Raw genomic sequence first — 26,143 nt, 5'->3', positions numbered from 1 at the left:
ATGCATATCTCACACATATACATAAACAATACATTTAAAAGAGTCCAGGTTTTAGAGTCTGACCCACGGGAAATTGAATCTGGGCTTTGTAGCTGTGTGAAGTCCTGTGAGATGAGCCGTACTTTCCTTGTCTTTTTTGACAGTGTGTGGGGAAGCTAAGCTTCCAGCTTGTGTGGTGGTTACAGGGATTCAATATAACGCATCAAAACATCTTTGTTTATTGAACATCTGGGAAGATTGTTTATTTATTAAAACAGATTTATTAGTTCTATTTATTATTGAACAGTATTTGACCTATTGCCTACCATTTGACTGAGAGGAACTGAGGTCTTAATGGGGATCACCAGATATACTGCATTGCCTGGTCAGGGTGACCATGCAATGTTTAATATCCAGGACATTTGATCATTTGCGCATAGGAGGATATGGCATTTACGTATAGGTACTCCCACTAAGGCAGTTCATGCCAGAGTGTATTCCTTCAGGCACCCTGTTCAGGGAAGCTTCTGGTCTGTTTACTGACTACTCAATCTGTTTTTAAGAAGATCAGAGCACATCCTGTCTCCACTAGGGTTGCTTTTGGGCTTCTGGGATCATGGCCTGTGAACACTGCCTGAGTTTCTCAGCAGCATTTGACCACGGGTGGCAAGGATGCTGTCTTTTTGGCCTGTAGGATCCTTTGTCCAGCTGGCTGAAGTGTGCTAAGGGAGTATGGAGCCTTTCCTCCAATGCAGAAGTGGGAGTTAGTATTTGATAGTAGTGCCAGTCTGCTCCACTGATGTCAGTGGAGTTTGAAAGGTTGCCCTCAGCATGGGCAGGTAGACTGAGCTGGAGCTACAGGGAAGTGGGAAGGGGGGTGGTATTGGTGGGTAAAGGATTTGTCTTGCCAGGTGGGGGTGTCTTAAGGCTTTCTCTGCTCTGCCCGACCGCTGGGTTTCCAATACCCTGCAGTGTTGCTCCTTAGAGCCGGCTGGCTTTTTTGGCATCATTTGGTTTAGTTGCTAGGAAGCCGTATAAGGCAAATGCAACTTCCTTTTGACTTGCTCACATTGAACCATCTGCTTATTCCTTTTCGTGGCCTTCAAACTTGGCTAGGATCATTGAGAAGAGGGTCGAGTGGAGCATCTGCGCTCACCCTTTTTGGAAATGGGATGCTTTCTACTAACTCTTTAACCCTCTCAGTCCAAAGTTGTAACATTCTTGTCAAAACCCTTGGTTCTGTCAGTAACAACTTGCAGCAAGCAGTGTCTTCTAAGGTTGGCCATGCTTTTTGTCTTGGGTTTCAATCTATGTTAATAACACATCTCTTAAATGGGGCAGATGGTGACTGTGTGTGTCAAAGTGTATTTGGAGTGTGAATGTAATGGCGGCTTTAGTGGAGGATGTTTACTCTGGAGTTGATGTGCACAGCCAGGAGCTCCATTATGAAGTAAGTGCCAGGTATGATCCAGGTGGCAGTGAATCCTTGGAAATGTGATGGTGTTGGTGGAGCAGCCATCTAAAAGAAGCTTAAAACAAAACCAGTGCTTCTTGCTTTTATAATTGATGGTTGCAGATCCTTCTAGGGTTGCATGGTGACTTTCGGATTTATGCACTTGGGCAGCTCAGACTTAAGCTGAAGCCCCTTCTGTGGGTGAGTTGTAGTGGTCTTTTCTGTGTCAGAGCTACACATTCAGTTGCCAGCTTTGCAGAAGCGGTTGAACAAACACACAAGCAAAAATAGAAACAGGTATTCAGGAACAGAGTAGAGCTTCTGACAAAGAGATGCTTGAAAAAAGCCATTGTTCAAATTTTTGAAATCCAGTTTTACTGAAGACTTAATCACCTTTGAGTGTACCAAAACTGTGGAAACTAATGTATGAACTATGGGAAATAATTTCTTCTTGAGTATAATTTGTCTTTGTTGTTTTTTAGCAGTAGGCCATCTAAACCTTTTCTGCCAACTTCTCATTCTCCCCAAGAGGGCTACTTAAAGGAGTGTGAAGACAGGCTAAGGTGAGATTTTATTGTTGTGGCTCAATTTGCTAAAAGCTTAGGTAGCAATGCAAATGTGTTCTTACTGTGCAGATCTAGATGTTTGTTGAAATTGGTGCTATTAATGTTTGCTTTAGGGAAGTCCCTTGGGTCAAGTTGATCATATTAACCACTCTACTTTAACTTTTACCTTTCCATAGTCGTTTGGACTCTTAACTGAAGTATACCCATGGCCAGAAGGGCCTCAGCCACCAGGTCTTTGTCTGTGGCATTTTTCAGCCATCTCTGGGTGACTTCCTTGCTTTGTTCATTCTCTGTAGCAGGCCTGTGACTCTTTTCTAGGTGCTTTTCTGCTACTGTCTAATTGCTGTTATATGCTCAAAAAAGGTCACTGCAAGACAAATCAGTACTTAAGAGGCAAATATAAATATCAGTCGTTTTTAAAAATGGGGTTGGAGAGTTGGCTCAGCCAGCAGTTAAGAATACTGGCACTCTTCCAGAAGGGACCCAGATTTGATTCCTAATACCTAATGATGTCTCACTACTCTCTCTAACTCTAGTCCCAAATCTCTGCTGGCCTTTATGGGCATCATACATGCACACTGTACACAGACATACATGAAGGCAAAAAACTTGTATATATAAGAAAAATAGGTTTTTTTTAACCGAGGAGCAGATAGACATATAAAAGCATATGATATTAAAGTGAAAATTTCTGTTTAGACTGTACCAGGTTTGGGGGCTTTGTTTGTTTGAAGCAGGGTCTCTCTACATAGCCCCAGCTGTCCTTGAACTCACTACATAGACCAGGCTGGCCTCAAACTTACAGAGATCCACCTGCCTCTGCCTAAGTGCTGGTATTAAAGGTGTGCGCCACCATGCCTGGCCTTAAACAGCGTTTTGCTTTGTTTCCTAGGTTGGTCTGTAAGTCTTGGGCTCAAGTGATCCTCCTGTGTGAGCCTCAAGTAGCTGGAGCTGGGCCAGGTGCCGCCACGTCCTCTTGTTTTCTCTAGTGACTGTAGCGACTCACGGTTACTGTTCTGAAGCATGCACATTTCACTCTCAAGGCTCTTCTGTCTCCTTTCCTTGTTTTTTGTATTCATCAGGGGAGTGCCTCTAAGCAGGTGAATCAGCGTAGCATTTCAAGCTGCTCACCTTGGATCTTACTGTGTAGTTTTGGTAAAAGCAGTTTTCCTTGAACTGTATTTGAATTGATTTTTATGTGTATGAACTTTGACAAGGCCTCCCTTCTGCCTCCATTAGAGATGAGTTTTGTGACATATTAAATTAATAATTCAAAATTGAAAAATGCTTCCTCAAGTTCAGAAGCACTTGGAAATATAGAATTCAGGAGTGACTGTTAATAGGGGTTAGTTTCTCTCAGGTACCATTTCCTGAAAGAGAGAGAGACCTAGACTGCCTTCTCTGTTAGGTTACCTTCTGAAGGAGAGGGTTTCTGGCCCTGGTCTGGAAGGAGCCTAGAGGCAGAAGTGACTAATAACGGTCAGCTTCCTGTGAGGGCTCACTCTGCTTCAGGTCCCGTTCCCTGGGCTTTGCCTTAGCCGCCCTTGGAGTCCCCCAGCAGGCGTTCACAGTTTCTATTTAGAAGGGCGGGATTTAGCTGCCGTGAAGGCGCACACCTCTAGCCCTAGTCCATAGGGCATGAAGGGAGATCAGTTCAGGCCACCTTAGCTACAGATTAAATTAGAGGCCCGTGTAAGACTCTGCCTCAAAACAAACTGAGCAGCCAGCCAAATAGGAGTGAGGAATCTGAGACAGATGAGGATCAACTCTTTCCTGCTAGGAGGTAAAGCCGAGAGTGGAGTCTAGGCAGTTACTTTTCCTGATGGCCAGATGTCAGCTTCTGGGATCCCTTGCGATCTCCTCTACTTCTTTGGTTGGGGAGGCAAGGGAACACTTTCTACTTTATTATTAGAAAGTATATGGGGCCATGGATGTAAGTCTGGTAGAGAACTTACCTGGTAGGCATGGGGCCCTGGGTTTGACACTACCTCCCCCACGAAGAAGGGAGGAATGGAGAGAAGAAGGAAAAAGAAAAGGAGATGGGGAAGGGAATACAGAGACTGAGGGAAAGCCAGCAAGAACAAATGTAGCCAGGTTTAAAGAAAGCTGACAACTTGGGGATGGCTGGACGCAGTGGCCTGTATCTGTCAGAGAAGGCAGACACAGCTGCAGCAGGTGACGGGGAGGGAACACTGCAGGGCGCTCCATTCTCTAGGAAGAGGGAGAGTCTGGGACTCAGGCAAGCATTTCATGGTTCTGAGAAAGAATGAGAAGAACCTTACCCCAAACCAGAGAGCAGGAGCAGTGGGATGGCTGCTTGTTGGCAGTGTACTGAGCAGTCAGTGTGACAGTGCAGCCAGTGACGCTCCGCCATGTGCGTGCGTGAGGCCTCTTGTGGGAAGGCAGCTAATTGCTGTCCGCTGAGACTTCTCTCCCTGGCAGGACGTTCCTTGTGGACAAAAACATGGCTATCTAGATACTGGGGAGCTGCAATAAAAGTGCCTGATTTAGGGTACAGAGGCATCTAGTTCCCCCTTTGCTCTGTTAAATCACAGCAAATGGGAGCACTTTGGATGGTTAATAGATTACCCAGCATCTGTGCACTGTTTTGCGTACTTTTAACAAGGGAACATAACTTGCTCGGGGGAGCCAAGGAGTACTTAGGAGTGTGGGAGCAAAGCTCAAGGAGTTGAGTTTGCCTGCATCTAACAAAGACCCTTAGTGTAGAAGTGAACACCTTTTTTCCCAGTTGGACATTCTTATACAAATATTTCCCGTCCTTCTGACTGAACGCTGTAAGCATGAGTCAGTCTGTTTGTCTTGTGATTTGCATCTTATTTAATAAGGATAGTGACTCCGTTTAGCACTTTTTACTGTAGCAGATGAGAAGAAATGGATGAGAAATGGCAGAAACTCTTAGACTCACATAATACTCTAAAATGAGAACAGATTCTTGGCTCACATTTCTAAACAGTTGCTGTCTTAGGTGATTGTAGCTTGCATTGGGTGATCTGGATGGGGTTTTTATGTTGTGGGGGCATGTTCAGAGGGAAAACATCTGCACAATTTGAGAAAATATTTTCATACTTCCAGCAGTACTGAAGAATTATGGGGGAATGTGTTTGATTATTCAAAAAGGAATGAAGATAACCATGAGCAATACCAGTACTTCCAGCTAGGTAAGAATTGTGTCAAGACTGTTTACAGTGTGCTGACTGCTGCAGAAGCACTGTTTTCCTTTTGTAAGGCCGCCCTCCGCCCTCCGCCCTCCGCCCTCCACCATGGTGATTTGGTTATGCGGAAGCCCCAGTGCATCTGTTTTGCAGATCTTACCAGTGGCGGGGATGCTCAGAGAGAGGCGCTTTTCCAGCATTTCTACCGACTGCTCCAGAAAGCATGGAATCGAGAGAGACCTTCGGATTGCGTTATTGTCTCTATGGATACAAGTCAGAGGTGACTTTATTTCTTTTTATCTTACCAAATGAGGGTGTGTGTACACTATGACTTAGGTGATCAGTCTTGAGTACATAACTTACTGGGAGTCAACATTAGGGACATTCCTTTAAGATTGTCCAATTGTCATTGTTGGCCTAACTAAATTGGAAGTAGGGTCATCATTTCCAGAGTCCTGTCTTACTCAGGTTTTCTTTATTGCTTGTATTTTCACCCCCTTTTAGGCTGTCCATCTCATTAGTCAGGGCTTTTCTACGCTGTTTTAAAATTGCTTCTGTCCACTGTCTTAATAGCAGTGATTTCTTGAGAGGTACTAGCCGTGCCCCTGGCTTAGGTCTGTGTCTGTAGTGTTTGGCAGAGTCTGGCTGGTAGACAAGGGTTGGCTTGAGGGCTGTGTGCTTGTTACAGTGTCGCTCACTACATGGTCCTAAGGATCACACAGTGAACAGAGTCTACATGATACCAGGCGCGTGCGAATATGGAACACGGCTCTATTAAGGCATTGTTAAGCTTTCTCCCTTTTTTGTTTTTTTGAGACAAGGTCTGGCTGTATAGCCCGTATAGCCCGTTGGTCTGGCACTTGCTATGTAGACCAGGTTATTCTCTGTCTTAGAGATCTGACTGCCTCTGCCTCACAGGTGCTAGGTTTAGTTAGGGTCACACATCAGTCAACATATCCTGTTGTTGATGTCTTCTCTTCCTCCTCCTCTTCTTCTCTTTCTTCTTTTTTTAAAATCTGCAATCTTATGGCAACTCAGAATTTTTATTCACTATTCAAAAGCAAAATTATAGCTCCGTTTCATTTGTAGGACGTTTGGGTTGGGAGACAGTATGCTGGAAGAAATGAGGTCAGTCACAGCGTGGGAGAGGGCCATTCCTTTTACAGTTGAATGATGGAATTCTTCTTAATTGAAAGATGTCCAGAAATGCCCTGGATTAATTTGATCGTGTAGTAACTTAAACAGATTTTGAACCTAGAGGTGGAAAAGACTCAGCATGTATAGTAGGTTTGCTGCCTCAGCATTTAGCAATTTTGCCACAAGGCTGTTTTGGCCTGGTCACTGCATTAGTCTTTGACTAAATTAGCTTCCCCTCTGCCTCCCCAAAGGCAAGGTCTTGGTGTGTAGCCAAGACAGCTGTGAATTTGTGGCAACTCTCCTGCCTTAGTCTCCCAGGGACTAGTCACAGGTTTGAGCCACACTACCTGAGTTAGATTAGTTAGCTTGACTTTCCTTCTTCCCTCCCTCTCTCCCTCCCTCTAAAATATTTGTTTATTATGTGTACAGTGTTCTGCCTGCATGTATGCCTGCATGCCAGAAGAGGGCACCAGATCCCATTATAGCTGGTTGTGAGTCACCATGTGGTTGTTGGGAATTGAACTCAGGACCTCTGGAAGAGCAGCTAGCGCTCTTAAACCTCTGAGCCATCTCTGGCATAAACTCCCAGTTTATGTGGTGCTGGAGATTCAGGGCTTTGTGCATGCCATGCCAGTTCTCTGCCACCTGAGCTACTGCCCAGCCCTTAGATTAGCTTTCTTAGCATTAGTAGCAAGTGTCATATATCTGACTTGGATCATCTTGTATTTCATTTAGAACTGTGGCTGACTCCAGCTGCTTGTTGGACTGAACATGATCCTGATGCTCTGGCCATCTTCCCATCAGCAGAGTTGGGCGGCCGGCACTAATTGAGGGCAGTCTTGTAGTGAAGACTGTCTGAGACTGCATTTCTTCTCCTCTCCATCTAGAGTGGCATTAGCAGCTACTCCTCACATGTTCCCTAGCTCCTGCCTGGTGTTCTTTGGCCTGGCAGTTAGCCGTGAATCAGGACACTAGAGTGGATGCAGTGAAGGATTACATCAGCCACAGTGTGTCTGCAGCTGCTGATGCCCTGTAAGCAAGGCATGCTGTTTGCTCTCTTGTCACGTTGATGTCAGGAAGGTTCATAGTGCTACAGTAGTTGGCTGATTCATTCCTTTATACTGTAAAACACTAATTTCAGTCCATGTCATCTAATAGGAATTATTTCTGCGATGACTTTGAAATATGGGCTGTATGACCTATTTGTTGTTTTCTTCCCAAGTTTATTTTCTGAAATCATCTATACTTTGCTAAATTGCCAGAAACATGTTTTCCTGTTATCCCAATAAGCTTTAGTTCTGTAAGACATGCGTTTGACTGACTTGTTACATGTAAGGCTCCGTGCACAGGAACATAAGTATAATTCAATAACAACTCTTGTTTGTGAGAGGTGCTGTCTAATAGTATAAAACATACACACACAGCTAGAAGAGCAGATGTAGGGCTGAGAGCATAGCTCAGTTAGAAGAGTGATTCTTCCCTAGTGCTCTTACAAGCCTGGTACTTGGCAATGGAGACAGGAGTATCAGAAATTTGAGATTATCCTTGGCTACACAGTGAGTTCTAAGCCAACCTACACTACATGTGATTGTCTTAAAAGAGAGAGATGAAATGTACTAAGGGCTTGTCCCACCAGAAGCCAAATATTCATACAAGAAAGAGTGGGTTACCATAGTTTGGAGATAAGGTAAAGAGATTGCAGAGAATAATGTCACTTGTATTGCACCTCTGGGCTGAGGACTAGTATGTGAATAATAAACAGAATGGCAGGGGGGAAACAGAAGAAAAAAGGGGAGAGTTGATCACCAGGGATGATGGATTAGTTTGGCAAGAGAATGAGACGTTTGAAGCTTAGTAGTATGAGGAGAGCGTGTTTAGATGGGTTGAAGTAATACCTTTTGTTTACTTACTTTGTTTTTTTCTAGTGTATGTCTTGTAAGGACTGAGAATACTTGGTAAGGAGTTTGGGTTGCAGAGCAGGGCTTTGCAGGTCTTTAAATAACTACTAGGCAGGAATGAATGACCACATCAACTCAGGGAGAGGCTTGGGGAGACTGGCTGAGGATGGAGGCTGAGGAAGCAGGGCATGAATCACTTGGGGTTTTGATCTAGCGTTGGCTAATGTGGTGAATGCTGGCTGACTCTACTGTCCCTCGTCCTCTCCTATGAAAGAACCCTCCTGATGGAGATGACGTGGGGAGGGAGAGCCTCTTAGCAAACTGAGGTGAAGATTGCCTTGTTCTTTGGAGTAGTCTTCTCACCTGCTCTTTAAAACAATCTTAAACTTCTTTTACGGCCTCTCAATTGACATGACATCATCAAAGAACACTTGAATGCTTCCATTTTTAAAAGGCTATTCATGGTGCTTACTCAGCACAGTACCCAGTATACCGAACAAAAGCATATCCTCTACTGTCTTTGTATTGTTTTGTTTCAAGACAGGGTCTCACTATTTAGCCCTGGCTGTCCTATGTAGCTCAATATGTAGGCCAGGCTGGCCTTGAACTCCCAGAGATCCTCCTACTGCTGCCTCCTAAGTGTTGGGATTAAAGGCATGTGCTACCATGCCTGGTGTGCTTTCTTTCCTAAGTCAATATTTACAAAGGATTTTATAGTTTCAGAAAAGACTGCACTTCACTAACATAAATAAAATAAAACATTGTCTTACTCTTTGCTTGCTTAACTATATAGTGGTGATGTGGATTTTTTTCTCCTGTTAAACTGAAAAGTAACCAGTGTTTTCATTTATTTATCTCCCTGTGTGTGTGTGTGTGTGTGTGTGTGTGTGTGTGTGTGTGTGTGTGTGTGTGTGTTTGTTAAGGGATTATGCGACAGCCATAGGCCGCCGCCTACGGGACCATGGTCTTGTAGTGGAAACAATTCACCTGGCCTCGGGATCGGACCTCACTCGTGCACTGCAGGATGTTAAAGATGATGGTTCCCCCTTCTGTATTCTCGTGGAGCCGTCTAATGTGAAATATTCCTCTTGTACCGTAATCAAGCTTCATGAGTCCATCAAAAGTAAGTGTCAGTTCTAAAAGTATCTCTAGAGACAAACCCTGCTTTAAACCTGAGGTGCCTTTCTTTGTATGCTGGCGTACTTTGAAGGTTCATGTTTGTAGCTGAACTGCTTTTAGTTGAGGAAGAAAGTCTTGTAGGTACCACAAAGTCCTTTTTCTATGTATCGCTGAAAACTAAAACCTAAATCACCTTTACTGCATCTGTGTAAGGATCACACAGCCAGGTATGACAGGCTTCCACAGTAGTTCCAGAACTTGAGAGGCAGAGGCAGAAGGATGGGTCACTTGAGCCCAGGAGTCTGGGCTATGTAGACCCTGTCTCAAGTACAAAAGAGCCTAAAATATCCTGTCAGTGATGTTTATAACAGATTGCCATCTGTGGGGATTTTGGCCAAATCTTACCACTAGCTTTTATATTCTTGATGGCTAAATCTAACACTGTCCTTTTTCCAAGGATTCTCTTAAACTTTGTATTAATCTACTTCCCTCACCTGTGTGGGGGGGTGGCGCGTGCGCGCGCGTGGGGGTGGGTGGGGGGTGATCAACTTAAATAGAAGGCTTGTTGATCCCAATTTCTTTGTTTTCCATCTGAGTTCATAGAGAGTCATGGTGCTGTCTGTCATTGTGGTGGTGTCAGAGGGAGCTGCTTACCTGATCATTAGAAAGGGAAAGACAAGCGCTGGAGGCCAGACCCAGTGTCCCATTCCACAGTACACTCTGGTGACCTGACTCCTGCTAGACCCTGCTTCTCAACACAATGGCTGGAGACCAAGCCTTCACACTTGAGCCTTTGTGGGGGCATTGACCCAAACTTTTTTTTTTTTTTTTAAGTATGCTTTTCTGTGCTTTCTCATCCATTTCTTTGTTCTAGCATTCATGAGAGTACATGAAAATTAATGCCCTCCCCCCTTTTTTTGTTTGATTTTTGAGACAAGATCTCACTGCGTAGTCTTGAGTAGAATGGAACTCACTCTGTAGCCCAGGCTGGCCTTGAATTCAGAGATCCACCTGCTCTGCCTCCCAAGTGCTGGGATTAAAGGAGTGTGCCACCACCGCCCAGTGAAAATGATCCCCGTTCTGCTCCCCGAATGTACAAGCTTAGACAGATGCCCACATCCGAACACATCCTTCGTCCTCTGCACTGTGGTCAAGTTTGCTTTTCCTGCTCTTGTCTTTACTCCATTTTCTGCAGCTGGAGCTGGAAATGGTGTTTCTCCTCCTGGAGGCAGGGGAAAGCATCCTGGGAGTCTCCCTAGTCTGCATCTCTCTCACCCAGACCTCCTGAGTCTTCCAGTCCTCTTTCAGAAGACCCTGCACTATTCTGTTCAGACTCATTAAGTGTCTCTTGTATCCCAGACTCTCTATACCTGGCTTCATTTTCTGTCCTGGTTAGCAGCAATTGAGCACACTTTCCCTTCAGACTCTGGGTCACCTGTTCCAGCAGTATCGGATGCTCTTGCTAAGTCAGAGGATCTTTCCCTTGAACAGAGCCCATGGACACTAGTAGCTAGAATTAGTTCATCCCCATACCTTCAAGTGTAGATGTATCCGGCTTGTTAAATAAGAAACACAGAACCGATTGCAGAGTTAAAAACCAAGAGGTCAGAGCAAGAGCGGAAAACCTTACCCTTCACTGCTTCTGCCGTTCTTCCTCTCCACAAGAGAGCTACTTCTGTGCGTCCTGCCTATCTGCAGTTGCGTGTAGCTACTGCATTCAAGAATTGGTAGAGAAGTGAATATCACATTAATGTTCTCAATTCAGCTGTCACATTGGGTCTAAAGGGAGAAAAATGATAAGCTCTTGTTTCTGTCATGGGAAGGCTGAGCTCTTTTATCAGGATCATGGCATCTCTTTTGCCTACCTGCCAGCTTTTGTTCAGTTCTACACTTGAGAGTGTGAAATTACAGTTCTTCTGTACTCTGTAGTTTAGAAGGCAAAAGTCACAGTTACTGTACACATATATTCTAAAATGTAAAAGAATACACTCTTTCAATAATTACAAATCTCAGTCTCCTGGGAAAAGTTTAATTTGAACCAGTTGTGAAAAGGACTAATTATGTTTCATTACTTAAGTGTTGACATCATGCAAGATCATTTAAGAAATCATCACAAAATAGGTAGAATATTTGTTGAGTATTATTTTGTGTGTGTGTGTGTGTGTGTGTGTGTGTGTGTGTGTTTAGAGACAGGGTTTCTCTGTGTAGTTTGGTACCTGTCCTGGATCTCGCTCTGTAGACCATGCTGGCCTTGAACTCACAGAGATCCTCCTGGCTCTGCCTCCCCCGAGTGCTGGGATTACAAGCATGCACCACGGCCACCTGACTGGCAATTTCTTTTTTTTATGTTCAGAATAGTGTTAATGTGGACATGGTTTACTTGTCCTCCCTGAACTATCAAATTCAGATCATAAATAAAGTTCATAAATCAGATCATAAAGCTCTGATGAGCTGTGTCTGTGTAGTAAACCAGTCACAACTGTTCTCTTTCAGCAAGTGTGTGGCTTCTGTGCCAAGACGAGTGTTTAAAGCCTGAAGCCTGTTATGTAATATAGTCATACTGTTTCCTAAATATAACCTTAATAAACATAGTGTAAAATTTAGCCAAATACAATCATGGCCCTTGCAGCTCTGAAGAGCCCTGGGCTTGGAATTTGTTCAGAACATGATGATACATAGCAGGCCAGGCAGGGTAGGGAGTCCATCTAAGAGTCATCTGTCATGAAGACTAACCAGACAGACCTAAGAGAGACTGGAAGATGTCTTTGCATTGCCTGCAGCCAGGAAGGCCTGGGGAAGCTGCTCTTGGGTCTAGAATTTGTTGTCTGTACAGTATTTCTCTCCTAAAGTACTCCCGACAAGACTCAGGAAGGCTTTTTATGGTCTAAAATCCCACAGGGCCTTGTCAGAGACTGCAAGACCACTGAGGGTGTGGGTTACTCCTCACACGGCAGCACTAGCCTGGAAGTCCCGTGTGCCAACCTGTCAAGTACACAATTAGAAATAAACTCCTGTGCTGGGTGGTGGTGGCGCACGCCTTTGACACAATACTCGGAGGAAGAGCCAGATGGATCTCTGTGAGTTTGAGGCCAGCCTGGTCTACAGAGTGAGATCTAGGACAGGCACCAAAACTACACAGAGAAACCCTGTCTCGAAAAAAAACAAAGGAAGAAAGGAAGGAAAGAAAGAAAGAAGCTCTTTAAGGATGCAGAAGACTAGCAGTTCCTTACTATCTGTAACCCCTCTCAACTCTCATGGCTGCCCTTTCCAACTCCTGCCATCTCTTCTGGGTGTCCCTTCCTCTTAGTGCTGCATCTGATGCTGTAGGGCACAGAGCACCCTCACCTTCCAGCTTTTCATTCTTTGCTCCATCGTTGTCCTCCCTTATTGTCTATCATTGTAAAGTGGTAGGTTTCATAATGACATTGGTCCAGTATGTTATGTACTTCGACCACAATCACTCTCCATTATTTTCTCTCGTCCCTGCCCCGTTTCTGGGTTTTGTTTGTTTGCTAAGTACACTAGGATGATGTTGAACTTACCTTTGCCTCTCAAGTGCTGAGATTACACATGTGGTATCACATTTGGCTTTTGTTTCTATTTTTTGATGTGACAATTTGGTCTTTTAAAAACTGGGTTTCTTTTCTTTAAGACTTTCTGGCCTGGGAAATTGCTCGGTAGGTGAAAGTGCGTGCTGTATGCCTGATGACCTGGGTTCGATGCCTAGAACCCAGACAAAAAGTCAGATGCTGTGACACACATCTGTAATCCTAGACTTCTTATGGCAAGATGAGAGGTAAAGAGAGAATTATCCAGAAGTTGGTGGGCCAGCTAGCCTGGCGTCGACAGTGTACAGTGTTAGAAGTGAGACCCTGCTCAGAACACAGTAGAAGGAAACGGCTTCTGCAGAGTTGTTCCCTGACCTCCACGTGTGTGCCACACCTGTGCACTTGTGCTCCCGAATGCTCTCTTGCTCTCTTTCTAACTCATTTTTGCATGCACTAAGAAAATAATTCAAATTTTTAAAAATTTTTTATGTGCATTGGTGTTTTGCCTGCATGTATATCTGTGTGAGGGTGTCGGATCCCCTGGAACTGGAGTTACAGATGGCTGTGAGCTGCCATGTGGGTGCTGGGGATTGAACCTCTTGCAGAGTAGCCAGTGCTCTTAAATGCTGAGCCATCTCTCCAGCCCCCAGATTAATTTTATTGACACTTATATCATGTATTCCTACAGCTGTTGCTTGTTATAATTTATGTATTTACTTAAAATTTTTTTTTGAGGTGGAGTCTGGTCTCTATGTCAGTGGTTCTTACAACCTGTGGGTCATGACCCCTTTATGGGGTCAAATGGCCCTTTCACAAGGATTGTCTAAAACAGATATTTACATTAGGATTCACAACAGTAGCAAGATTGCAGTTATGGGGTAACAATGAAAATAATTTTATGGTTGGAGGTCACCACAACATGAGGAACTGTATTAAAGTGTCACAGCATTAGGAAGATTGAGAACCACTGCTCTATGTAACTTTGACTATCCTGGAACTCACTGTGTAGACCAGACTGGCTTCTCCTAGAGGTCCTCTATATCCCACTGCTGGAATTAGAAGCATGTACTGCCATGCCCAGCCTTTCTATAATTTTCAATTAAGAAATACTGTCTATTTTGAAATCAAATAGAGTACCTGCTGTGGAGGGCTCTAGTCACTTCTAGTCATCAAAGACCAAGACAGTTAATCCAACTTGCAGTTGGATTATCCATTTTCTGATTGTCTTTTCTTGTTATTTTATAATGATTTCTTTAAAATATATATAGAGAGAGCCCCATATGATAAAACACCTTGTTCTTGTCTCTAGTACATGGGCATGTGCCCCTGGAGGATGCGCTGCTTCTGGTTGTTAAAGAATTGAAGGCGTTTTTCTCTGGACAAAGCACTGGGGTTTCTCAGAGGGCTTCTGAGCTGGTGGATGACTTCCTGGGCCGTGAGCTCCTGAACAGCTACTCTGTTCCATCCGGCATCTGTCATCTTCTTTTCCTGTTGAGTGAGGGGAAGCATTTGTACAGTGATGAGCTGGGTGTGCTCCTGGACTACCTGACAATCAGGAAAAAGCAACTGCAAGGTAGGTGGCGTTGTCCCTTCCCTTCTGAGTTCTAGACTCTAGGTACATCCTTTTCCTATAAACCCATGTGTGGAAGAAAGCTATGTATATCATTCAAAGAGAGAATAGAGTGTGTGTGTGTGTGTGTGTGTGTGTGTGTGTGAGAGAGAGAGAGAGAGAGAGAGAGAGAGAGAGAGAGAGAGAGAGAGAGAGAGAGAGAGAGACAAAAGGAACTGGTCTGCACACAGAAACACTCTTAAGTTTCTAACCTTTATGGACTAAAATGCTTCTTTTGAGGTTAAAGTTTCTTTTGAATCAGATGTTTAAAAATATATTTAAGGTAATTTTTTAAAAATTTATTATTGTGTGTATGAGCAAGAGTGGATCAGAAGACAACTTATGGGAATTGGTTTTTCTACCATGTGGATCCAAGTGATTCAATTCCAGTTGTCAGGCTTGGTGGCAAACATCTTTACTGGCTGAGCTGTCGCTGGCCCTAAAATACATTTTTTGACTTACTCTTTGATAATGTCGTGCATGTGCATAATGAACTCTGGTCATGTATACCTCATTACCCTTTCTTCCCCCTTCTCGGTCCTGTTGAATTCACCTCTCTCACAGCAAGTCCCCTCCTGCTTTCAGGGCTGGTTTTGTGCCCTGCTGAGTCTAATTAGGGTTGCTTGCATAAGCATGAGTGTGGGGTTATTTACTGGGGCACAAGCAACTCACTAGTGGCCACACTACTGAAATGCAAGGATGCCCTTTCTCCCCAGCAGCCATTAACTGCCCATAGCTCCTCAGGGAGGTGTGGGGCCTCATGAACCCCTCCTGGATCCATGATAGAATGTCGACAGGTCCAGTCTTGTTGGGGTAACCACATCTGTCTACGGTGCATCTGTGAGTGCAGCAGCCAAGAGAAGTGGCATTCCTTTGGAAGCTTCTGGAAACTCCCTAACTAATAGCACACAGGGAGGTGTCTTACACCTAGCATTGGGACTTCTGTTTAATAACTGGCAGCTTTAGGGAGCAGCAGCATCACACAACCATTCAGGGTACGTCCATTCAGACTTTTAAAAAGGAATTTCTTTGTTATATGCATGTGCATGATGTGAGGAGAGAGGGCATGAGTGTGCCACAGCACACGTGTGGCAGTCAGAGAACAACTTTGTGGAGTTGGTTCTCTCCTTCCGTGTTTCCGTGGGCTCAGAGATGAACTCAGGCTTATACAGCAAGTGTTTATCCCTGAGCCATCTTGACAGTACCTCTCTGCTTTCTTTAAGTCAGCTTTGCAGTGGAAGAGGCTTCCAGGCAGCTGTTTCATACATCCTGAGTTTGGGTTACTCCTTCCCCTCACCTCCACCCCAGTGGTTCCCTTTCTCCATTCATATCATATGTTGGACCAGATTTGTAGTAAGTAAAACGACCTCTATCTCCACATTGACACGTAATTTCCTCCCTCCCAGCTCTGGGTTTCATTTTTTGTTAACACTGGCATGCTTACAGTTCTGATAACTGTTGTAAGCATAAAGATGTGTATGGTTCCTAATGTTGAGGATTTTAAAGAACATTTCATTCATGATCTCGCCTCTTAAAGTAGTGACTTTCCAGCTGAACGTGGTAGCGCACTCATTTAATACTGGCACTCAGGAGGTAGAGGCAGGCAGACCTCTGAGTTCAAAACCAACCTGGTCTACAGAGCGAGTTCCAGAACAGCCAGGGTGACACAGAGAAACCCTGTCTCAAAAAACCCAATAAGTAAGTAAATAAATAAGTAGTAACTTTCTTATTAGCTTGTTTTGAGTGAAGTGTGTGAGACCTGGAATGCATTAAAGCTTTAATGACTTGTTATCTGACAAAAGAGAGTGTTTAGTTTTCTATAGTTACTGTACTTACTTTCTCAGGGCGGGTGGAATCTAGAAAGCTAAAACACGACAGTCCTGTTCCTTCTAAATGAATAAAAGGGAAGAAGGCTTTCTTGAATAAGCAGAAGTGAAACTTGGTTGACTAGCTAGAAAGGCTCACTGGCCTGGACTGCAGGCTTCTGCTAACCATTACTCTTTCTACTTTCTAGGATGCGAGGCTCCGGATCCATCAGCCAAGAGCAGCGTTCCCGCCTTGTTTCAGGGCAAGATCGCCCCCACTGTGAGCAAGCCTCCTCCTCTGCTGCCCGTTTCTGGCCCCCGGCCCTTGCTGGATATTCCCCCTTCCCGCTCAGTCAAGCCCCTTGTTGGAGACAGGCAGGAAGCTGGCCTGCTCCCAGCATCAGGTCAGTGCTTGTCTGTGCTGCAGAGCAGCCTCCTCCAGCAGTGTCTCTTCTGTTGGGGACAGATGATGTGCTGTGGATTTCCTCCTGACCGAGTCACAAACCTGAAAAAGCCTTCTACTGAGCCTATGGCCGTATCTAGAGATGTTTAAACTGGGTTCTCCTAACCCCTACCCTAAATTCAAATGTTTTTGAAGCTCTTATTTCTAAACGATGGTGGTTTTCTAAAATGAGGTCTCACTACTGTAGCTTCCCTTTTTAGTTTTATTTTTTTTTAGTTTTATCACTCTGACTCATATGTGAGTATTTTGTCTGCATGTATGTATGTGCACCATAGGCATGCCTGGTGCCCACTGAGGTTTTAGAAGGCATCAGATCCTCTAGAACTGGAGTTACCGACATTTGTGAGACCATGTGTGTGCTGGGAACCAACTCTGGATCTATTGTAAGAGCAACCAGTCCTCTTAGCCACTGAGCCATCTCTCCAGCCTCACTGCTCCTTTTTCTGTGTGATAGGATCTGCCCCAGGTTAGTTTAAACTAGAGACTTGAAAGCTCATGACTGACCTCAATCCTGACTGGATCCTGTTGCTCAGAGCTGTTCCCCAGACCCATCTCTTCCCTCTGAGGGAGGCCTGGCCTAAGTCTAACCACATACGTTCAGACATCAAGTCAGGCCTGGCTGGCCTTCAGCACCAACCTCTGTGTGCCTCTGAGGAGCCTCTGTTCTTCAGCGAGCCTCTTCTAGCCTGAAAGCAGGATATTTATCCCTGTTTAGGTCTGAGGAGAGAGTTTGTCTACAACAGAGCACTCCTGGGTCCTCATCTTCCTAACCCTGTGACCTCCTTTCCTCTACTTCCCTGCTACTTGAATTAGCTTTTGTGAAGGAGTGGATGCTAAGAGGACATTTTCAATTTACCACATTAAAAAAGAGCTCTCCAGTAAGATCTTGATTTAAAAAAAATGGGTGTTTTACCTGTATGTACATCTATGTATCATGTGTATGCCTGGTGCCCAGGGAGTCTAGAAGAGGTATTACACGATCTTCTAGGAGACAGTTTACAGATGACTCTGAGCTACCTTGTGAGTACTGGGAGTTGAACCTGGGTCCTCTGGAAGAACAACCAGTGCTCTTAACCACTGAACCATCCTCTAGCACCTCCCCAAATGACTTTTCACCTGGTCTTTCAAGTTCAATTTATGGTCAGGAATACCCCCTGCTCCCAGTGCTGGGGTGGAACCCAGCGTCTCACAAGGTTAAACAAGTGCTCTGACCCTCAGCTGCATCCATCGCTCTGAGGACATCTTTGTGCATAAAAGTGAGATTTGCTTTTTTTGAGACAAGGTTTCTCTATGTATCCCTGACTGTCCTGAAATTCACTCTGTAGACCAGGCCGTCTTCGAACTCAAGACATCCATCTGCTTCTGCCTCCCGAGTGCTGGGATTAAAGGCGTGTGCCACCACCATGTGGCAGAATCAATAAAACTTGGGGCGGGGCAGAAATGCTTTGTGAGAAGGGAAGGGTGAGAGTACCAGAGAATTAAGATAAACTGGTATTAGACCATGATTTTCAAACTCCCCTTTGAAGATTTAGTTGGTAAATATTTAGGATTTGGGGACAAGAAGCAAAATTCAGGTTGTTATGTGTATATCTGAATAGTGGTTTCAGATATTTAAACTGCTGGGCCAAGTGGCACAAGGCAAGCCTAACTGCATAACCAGATCTTGTCTCAAAGAACACAAGAACAAAACAAATTACACAAAATAAGAGTCGGGGAGACATCCTTAGCCTGAAGGCCATCCCTAGACAGCAGACCTGATTGGATCCTGGTCTCTAGCGTGCCTAGCCCTAGACTGGACTACTAAGGAACTGTCTCAGTCTGGGAAGGTGGAGCCTGATGTGAATTCCTTCAGATTGCTCCTCGCTTAGGTTCTTTCTAAAGATTAAGGGAAGTCACTCAGGGAGAGTGGCTGGACGTTTCTTCCTGTTTATGCTTTGGCTTTCATTCTCTGCAGGACCAGTCAAGCCCAAAAGTCTGTTTCCCCCTCCCTTGCTTCAGATAGGCCCATCTAAGAGGCCTGCTCCTTCAGGATGCCCCCGTGCCGTGCCTGTCAAAAGACCAAGACTTTTGGCTCCATTGCCAGGTGAGTAGCACTTGAGCTGTGAGAGGCATTCTTACTGGAGCTGCCCAGTAGACCTCTGTGGGGATGGACAGATTCTGTGGCTGCACGGTGAACACAGGTCATTTACCTCATGTGGCTGGTGAACGTGTGAATGCAGCCGCTGTAACTGAATATGTGGCTTTTTATTTGGGTTTTGAAGCAGACTCTCGAGTACAGCCCTGGCTGTCCTGGAACGCACTCTGTAGACCAGGGAGATCCACCTGCCTTGCCTCCCAAGTGCTGGGATTGAAGGTGTGTGCCAACAGTGGGTCTGGCATGAGTATACACATTTTTAATTTCATCCAATTTTAATTATTTATATGACCATCATCTGTACTGATGAGACCAGAGGAAGCAGCCCAGCTTTGGGCGTCAGGGAGGACATCAGACAACTTTGTCATGTTTTTCCTAAGCATAGACCTGATTTCTTAGTCTTTTGTATTCTCCTTTATGTTTTATTTTGTTTTGCTTGGTTTTGTTTTGCTTTGCTTTGTTTTGCTTTCTTTCTTTCTTCCTTCCTTCCTTCCTTTCTTTCTTTCTTCCTTTGTTTGTTTGTTTATTTATTTTGAGGTAAGAGTTTCTCAGTTTAGTAGTGGCTGTCCTGGAACTCATTCTGTAGACCAGGCTGACCTTGAACTCACAGAGATCCATCTGCCTCTGCCTCCCAAGTGCTGGGAATTAAGGCGTGCACCACCACCACCCGACTTTCTCCCTCTTTTTTTTAAAGTTGCACATATACATAGGAAATGTTTCTTTCATAAATGGAGATCATTGGCAATTGCTATGAAATGGATGGTATCTATAGGGAAAATATGCACATGGCGGTGTTGTTATGATGGTGCTACTAATTCCTGCTAGATGCTCTTGTCTTCCTCGGTTGTTAGGCTTACAGCTTGCTTGCTTCTGGCTAAAATGGGGTTACTAAAAACAAAAGAGGTGCTAGTAGCACACCCACACTACTCTGTTGATTTATTCAGACAGACCGGGAGAGGTAGGCAAAAGCAATGTCTTCTCATAATGCTGACAGTCAACTGTGGGTCTTGAATCTCTAAAAGCCTCTGTAGGGTTCTGTTGGAATCAAAGAAATAGGAGACTCCCCTTCTGAGAGGAGGACAGGCCTGCTCTGTCATACTGAGGTGTTGCTATGGTTGTGACAGATACATTTATAAAATGGTGGGAGGTGTGGAACTAGCCTTGGCTGTGACTCCACCTCCTGAGCACCCAGATAATATGACAGTTCGGACATGTCTGTTGGGCAGGCTGGAGTGGCGGGAGTTCCTTGGGGGAAGTTTAAAGAACTTTAATTGCCTCTAAGATGGGCCTCCATGGCTTCTGAAGGCTCTTTTAGTCTCCAGACAACAAAACTGATGACTGGGGAAAGTTTTTTAAAATGAAGAAAAGCAGCTGGGGATAGAGCTCAGTTGGCATAGTGCTTGGATGAAGCCCCTATCCAATCCCCAGCACTTAAGCCGACTCAAGAGTTTAAGGTCATCTTCAGCTCTATAATAAGTTCAGGACCAACCTGGCTATATGAGACTATGTTTCAGAACACACACATGGGACTGGGAGGTAGCTCAGTGTGTAAAACTCACTACACAAATATGACAAATCCAAGTTTGATTCCTGGAATGCACATAAAAAGCTGGATGCAGCAGTGCCTATCTTTCATCCAACTCCTAAGTTGTACACACACACACACACACACACACACACACACACACACAAAATGAATTAAAGTATAAAAATATATACAATCCCTTATCCCCATTAAAAAGGGTAGCAGAGCCAGGCGGCGGTGGCACATGCCTTTAATCTCAGCACTCAGGAGGCAGAGGCAGGTGGATCTCTGAGTTAGAGGCCAGCCTGGGCTACAGAGTGAGTTCCAGGACAGGCACCTAAATGACACAGAAAAACCCTGTCTCGAAAAACAAAAACAAAACAAAAGGGTAGCAGGAAGCATGTGGTACAAAGTAGACCGGTAACTATTAGGGTATATCAACCCCCCCATTGGGTACCAAACATGGATATGCCATTTAGGTTTTGTTTTGTTTAATTTAAAATATTTTTTTCTGGGGGCTGGAGAGATGGCTCAGAGGTTAAGAGCATTGACAGTTCTTCCAGAGGTCCTGAGTTCAATTCCCAGCAACCACATGGTGGCTCACAACCATCTATAGTGAGATCTGGTGCACTCTTCTGGCATGCAAGGATACATGGACGCAGAATATTATATACATAATAAATAAATCTTTAAAAAATTTTTTTTCTGTTTAAATTTTATTTTATGTGTTTGAGTGTTTTGCCTCCATGTATGTATGTGTACCACATGTGTGCCTGGTGCTTGAGGAAGTCAGAAAAGGGAATTGGACCCCTGGAACTGTAGTTACATATGGTTGTAAGCCACCATGTGGCTGGTAGAGGTTGGACCTGGGTTTTCTGCAAGAGCAGCAAGTGCTCTAAGCGGCTGGGCCATCTTTCCAGCTCTGCTGTCAGTTCTTGAACATTTCTGTGACCTTGGTATTATGGTTACCTCAACTTTCTGGATGAGCTGCTCAAGGCACAGAGAGTATTAGCTTGCCCAGAGTCAAGTGCCTGGCGGAGCCAAGATTTCACACTGGTCAGGTTCTTCATCACTTCATGGTCCCAGTGATACTGACTCAAGAGAAACCATGGGGTTTTGCCTGCATTCAGTTATGTCCTCTCATCCACAGCCTACCTTAGACAGAGGCCCATAGGGCTTTCCTGTCAGCCACCTGTCCTTACCCACCACAGTCGTGAGAGCTGTAAAAAGTCAAAGGGAGGAGTGAGCATGATTAGCATGGACCTGGGCGTACCCAAGAGGTAGTCAGGAGTTTGGGAGTCTGACGGGAAAGGGCATCCTGATCTTTTAGGGTGGAACCTATAGGTCATATATGTTACTCCCTGGAGATAGGGATTGGGAAGCTGCTCCTTGACCTTCAGTAAGATGAAGGTTATCACCAAAATTTAGTGAGCTAATAAGGACACTTCAGTCTGTGGGAGAATTGCACAGGTAAGTTTGGTCCTGATGTGGCTGGGCCTTGGGTCAGGTTGGCTACTAGGATGGGAAATGATACTGCTTTATGCCTCCTTTTGCAGTTCTGTTAAAGTCAGTGCCAGCCAAGTGGGCACTCCAACCCGTGTCCTTACAGAATTAAGGGATGTGCTGAGGAGTCTGAAGAACAAGGTGACTGGTTGTGGCCCAGATGGCAGCTTTACATCTTCCAAGAATCAAGGCCCTGCCTGGCTGCAGCACTGCTTGCTGTTCAAGCCCTGAACACAACTGTGGCTTTCTTTGACATATAGTCCTGTGGAGACTTTCTCATGTACACAGTGTTTTTATGTCAAACAAGATAGTTGTACAAGGTCATTGTTACATTGAACCCTAAAGTTATTCAGTTATTTTAAAATATAATAAATGTCTGATTTTTACATAATGTTTGCCTTCATGTTAAAAACTATTTGGTGTAATTTTAGCTCTACAGGAAATTTGCAAAGTTGATACAAAGAGTTTCTTCATGCAGCTTCTCCGGTAGCATCTTACAGAAGCATGCAGCACTTGTCAAACCTAATGTCTTAGTGCATCAGTGTAATGCTAACTAACTACACATTACGACTTCATTTGGGTTTCACTAATTTTCTTATATCATTTTTCTGTTCCAGAGTCCTAGTCTGGTTACCACAATACATCGACGTTCTTTTTTATTTTAATACGTTCCTTCCTTTTACTGGGAACCATTTTTTTGTTTGTTTGTTTTGTTTTTATGTTTCTTTGAGACAGGGTTTCTCTGTAGCTTTGGAGCCTGTCCTGGACTAGCTCTGTAGACCAGGCTGGCCTCGAACTCACAGAGATCCACCTGCCTCTGCCTCCCAAGTGCTGGGCTTACAGGCATGCGCCACCACCGCCCGGCATGAACTATTTTTATTACAAAGATATTTGTGTAAGAAGTCCTGTAGCTGGAGAGATGACGGCTCATTGGTTAGGAGCACCTGTTGCTCTTTCAGAGGACCTGGGTTTGGTTCCTAGCACTCACATGATGACTCCAGTTCCAGGAGAGCTGACATCCTCTCCTGATCTCTGTGGGCATCAGGCACGCACATGGTGCATACACACATGTAATACACTAACATACAAAATTAAATCTAAAAATTTTTTGAAAATGAAAGAGTATTGTAAACATTTCTATACCCTTTTGCTCTGCTATGAAGGTAAATTGTATAGTTCATCACACCACCTCTAAATATCTTCACATGCATCTCTCAAGAATAGGGGTATTTTCCTACATATTGTGAAAGCATCATCCTAGTTGAAAAATTAATAACAAAGCCTGGAATGTTGGGTGTTCCAGATGCTAGGGCAAAGGGTTTTCAAGTTCAAGGCCCACCTGGGCTATATGGAAAGACCTGTCTCAAAATCTTCCCACACCATGAATAATAAAAATTTTATTCCAGAATATTTACTTACCTAGTTTCAGTATTTGAATTTCCACAATTGTCCCAAGAATGCTTTGAGAAACCAGTCTCGCCCTTTTTTTTTGGTCATACTGGTTTTGAATTCCAGTCAATGGTTTTGTAGAGTATGTTGACTGTGACTCTGTCTGCTTGCATGGGCATGGTACCGTTTACCTATCTGGGTGCTCTGTACTTCCTGTGTCAATAGAGTTTGGTCTAGTAGTGTGATGGTTTTCATGCCACAAGTTTTTGACTACAATATTTTGAGGATAGTACATCCTTTCAGAAGGCCACTTAGCTGGAGTTCATCAATGTATGGCCATGTGGGCTGAGTGGTGACTTCCTATTACAGAGATAAAATGTCCCTGGCATCATCCCAAGAGCCCGCTCCCCACTGTCTTGTGTCTAATGATGGTTGCCATGAGGACAGTGCATGAACTTTCCCTCCATTGTAAGTGGGATGTTGTATCTTAGTGAGTTAGGTTGTTCATGTAACTCTATGCGAGATGAGCTGTTACTTCGATATGCCCCTTGTGTCTGTTTTCATGCTTTGTCTGAGCATCATTATGCTGGGTGTATGTGGTGGAGACTGACTGCTTTTGCTAACTGGGTGTTTGTGAGGACCTGTGTTTTGTGCACCTGTGCTCTGTTCTCTTTGTTGTTGACCTGGAGGCCGTCATGTGGATGGGTGTGGCACGTCTATCTCTTTGCTCGTTTTCATCATCAGGTTGTCTTCATATATGTGTTTTTAATTGTGTGTGAATGTTTTGCCTCCATGTGTGTTTGTACATGCCTGTTGCCCACAGAAGCAGGATTTTTTGGGCAGTGGGCTGACTTCCTGAGACTACAGTTACAGGCAGTTAGGAGCCATGACATGGGTGTTAGGAATCAAACACAGGTCCTCAGAAGAACAGCCAGTGCTCTTTAAGCTGTTGAGCCACCTCTCTGGTCCCTGTCGCCGTAATCTTGTTCATGACGGCATGAATATATGTTTTCCCTTTTCTTGGTTAAATAGGTAGGAATGAGATTACTGGATCACAGGGAGATTACTAAAGTGGGTGGACCATTTTACATGGTCCCTGTTAGTGCCTAAGCTCAGGCTGCTCCCTGCCTTGACCTGCTCAACATGTCTGTGTTTGAGTTTAGCCTGTTGAGTGGCTATGAATGTTGGTTATTGACTTGACTTTTTAAATTACCTTTATTATTTTTGTTTTGTTTTGTTTTTTGAGACAAGGTTTCTCTCTCTAGCCCTGACTGTCTGGCCTCGAACTCCGAGATCCCCCTGCCTCTGCCTTCTCAGTGTTGCAATTAAAGGTGAGCATCACCACTGCCCAGCTGTTGTTGTTGTTACTTTTTGACAGTGCTGAAGATCAAAGCCAAGGCCTTGGACATGCTAAGCATGTATTTTCCCTCTTTGAACATGCAATTCTTAAGGAGGAGTGGTGTTGAACATGCATTTCATTGTCTATTAGGGGAAACAAACCAGGTTGGAGCACTCTGGCCCTCTGTCTTCCAGAACCCTCCCTAGAACAAAAACCCATACAACTGTCTGCTGACATTCAGAAGTACTGGCAAATACTATTATCTACAGGGAAAACATTACTTGTTTTCTAAATAATTAAATAGAATAAAATTCACATAATAGCTTGTTAAGATTTTTGAAGACATTTTGTATTTTTTCTTAAGAAAAGCATAAATTTTTCTGATGTTAAGATCATTTACACACCCACACACCCCACACCCCACACCCACCCCATCCCCCCCCCCTTGCCTATTTTGGTTTTGTTTGGTTTTGGTTTTTTGAGACAGGGTTTCTCTGTGTAGCTTTGGAGCCTTTCCTGGAACTTGCTTTATAGCCCAGGCTGGTCTCGAACTCACAGCGATCCGCCTGCCTCTGCCTCCCGAGTGCTGGGACTAAAGGCCTTTGCCACCACCGCCCGGCATCATTTTCCCTTTTTAAAAATTTTACATTTAAAAACAAAAACCCCAACATTTTAGGGTCTGGAGGGCTGACTCAGAGTTAAGAGTGTGCACTGCTCTTGCAGAGGACCCAAGTTCGATGAATGTTGGAGGTTCAATAACTCCAGCTGCAGGGGATCCAATGTCTCCAGCCACCACAGGCACCTGCACATATATGCACACACACATATAATTAAAAACAAAACACATCTTAAAAAGATAAACGTTTCAGAAACAAGGCCGGATGCAGTGTGGGTTAGTAGCAGAGCACTTGCCTCCTATGTGTGAGACTCTGGGTTCCAAACCTAGCACTGAAAAAAAGAGAAGTTGCTGGTACACAAACAGTAAAAACTCAAAGCAAACTTGGTGAACAGTGAGGAGCAGCCTCCCACCTCAGTTTCCAGGTGCACAGCATTCCTTGTTCTCTACGCTTACAGTGTCAGCATCTGAACATACTGTAGACCCTTCTCTTCTCTGGTATGTCTTAGTAATGACTCCCTGTGTGTATTGCTGCCTCTTGAATGTTTGCATACACTTTGGAGCATAGATGCCTTCATTTACATTGGGCCTTTACAGCATACAGTTCAGATCATTTCTAATCTGGAGCTACCTAAGCAAAAGAGCGTCCGTATGCATGTAAGTTGGTTTTGCCACCTTAACCAGATATTCATGCTTTTACCTTTGGGCTGTAATTGGTAAGTGAGGCTGCTTTTTGGGTCCAGGGAAGGAAGCATTTTGGCATTGTTTTAGAAAGTTTGGAAATAATGAGGGCTGGCAAGATGGTTCACTGGGTAAAGGTGCTTGCCACCAAGCCAGATAACATGAGTTCAGTCCCCAGGACCAACATGATGGAAGAAAAACTGATT

General features: G+C 44.3%; 1 protein-coding gene across 1 annotated transcript in view; it reads left to right on the top strand.

Annotated features, from left to right (window-relative positions):
- LOC118584713 (nuclear receptor coactivator 5-like) overlaps positions 1-22,244 on the top strand; it is an 87,226-nt gene extending 64,982 nt beyond the window's left edge. Inside the window, exons 3-9 of the mRNA XM_036188959.1 lie at positions 5,095-5,177; positions 5,325-5,451; positions 9,130-9,329; positions 14,183-14,446; positions 16,497-16,691; positions 18,705-18,833; positions 21,966-22,244. Of these exons, the coding sequence (XP_036044852.1) occupies positions 5,095-5,177; positions 5,325-5,451; positions 9,130-9,329; positions 14,183-14,446; positions 16,497-16,691; positions 18,705-18,833; positions 21,966-22,024 (1,057 nt within the window). The 3' untranslated portion in view covers positions 22,025-22,244. The remainder of the gene's footprint in view (positions 1-5,094; positions 5,178-5,324; positions 5,452-9,129; positions 9,330-14,182; positions 14,447-16,496; positions 16,692-18,704; positions 18,834-21,965) is intronic.
- Positions 22,245-26,143: the final 3,899 nt, after the last annotated feature.

Source organism: Onychomys torridus, chromosome 5 (genome assembly GCF_903995425.1).
Source record: "Onychomys torridus chromosome 5, mOncTor1.1, whole genome shotgun sequence".
In the NCBI taxonomy this organism is placed as follows: Eukaryota; Metazoa; Chordata; class Mammalia; order Rodentia; family Cricetidae; genus Onychomys; species Onychomys torridus.
Note: the sequence above shows the minus strand (reverse complement) of the source record. Positions and strands in the feature narration are given on the sequence as shown.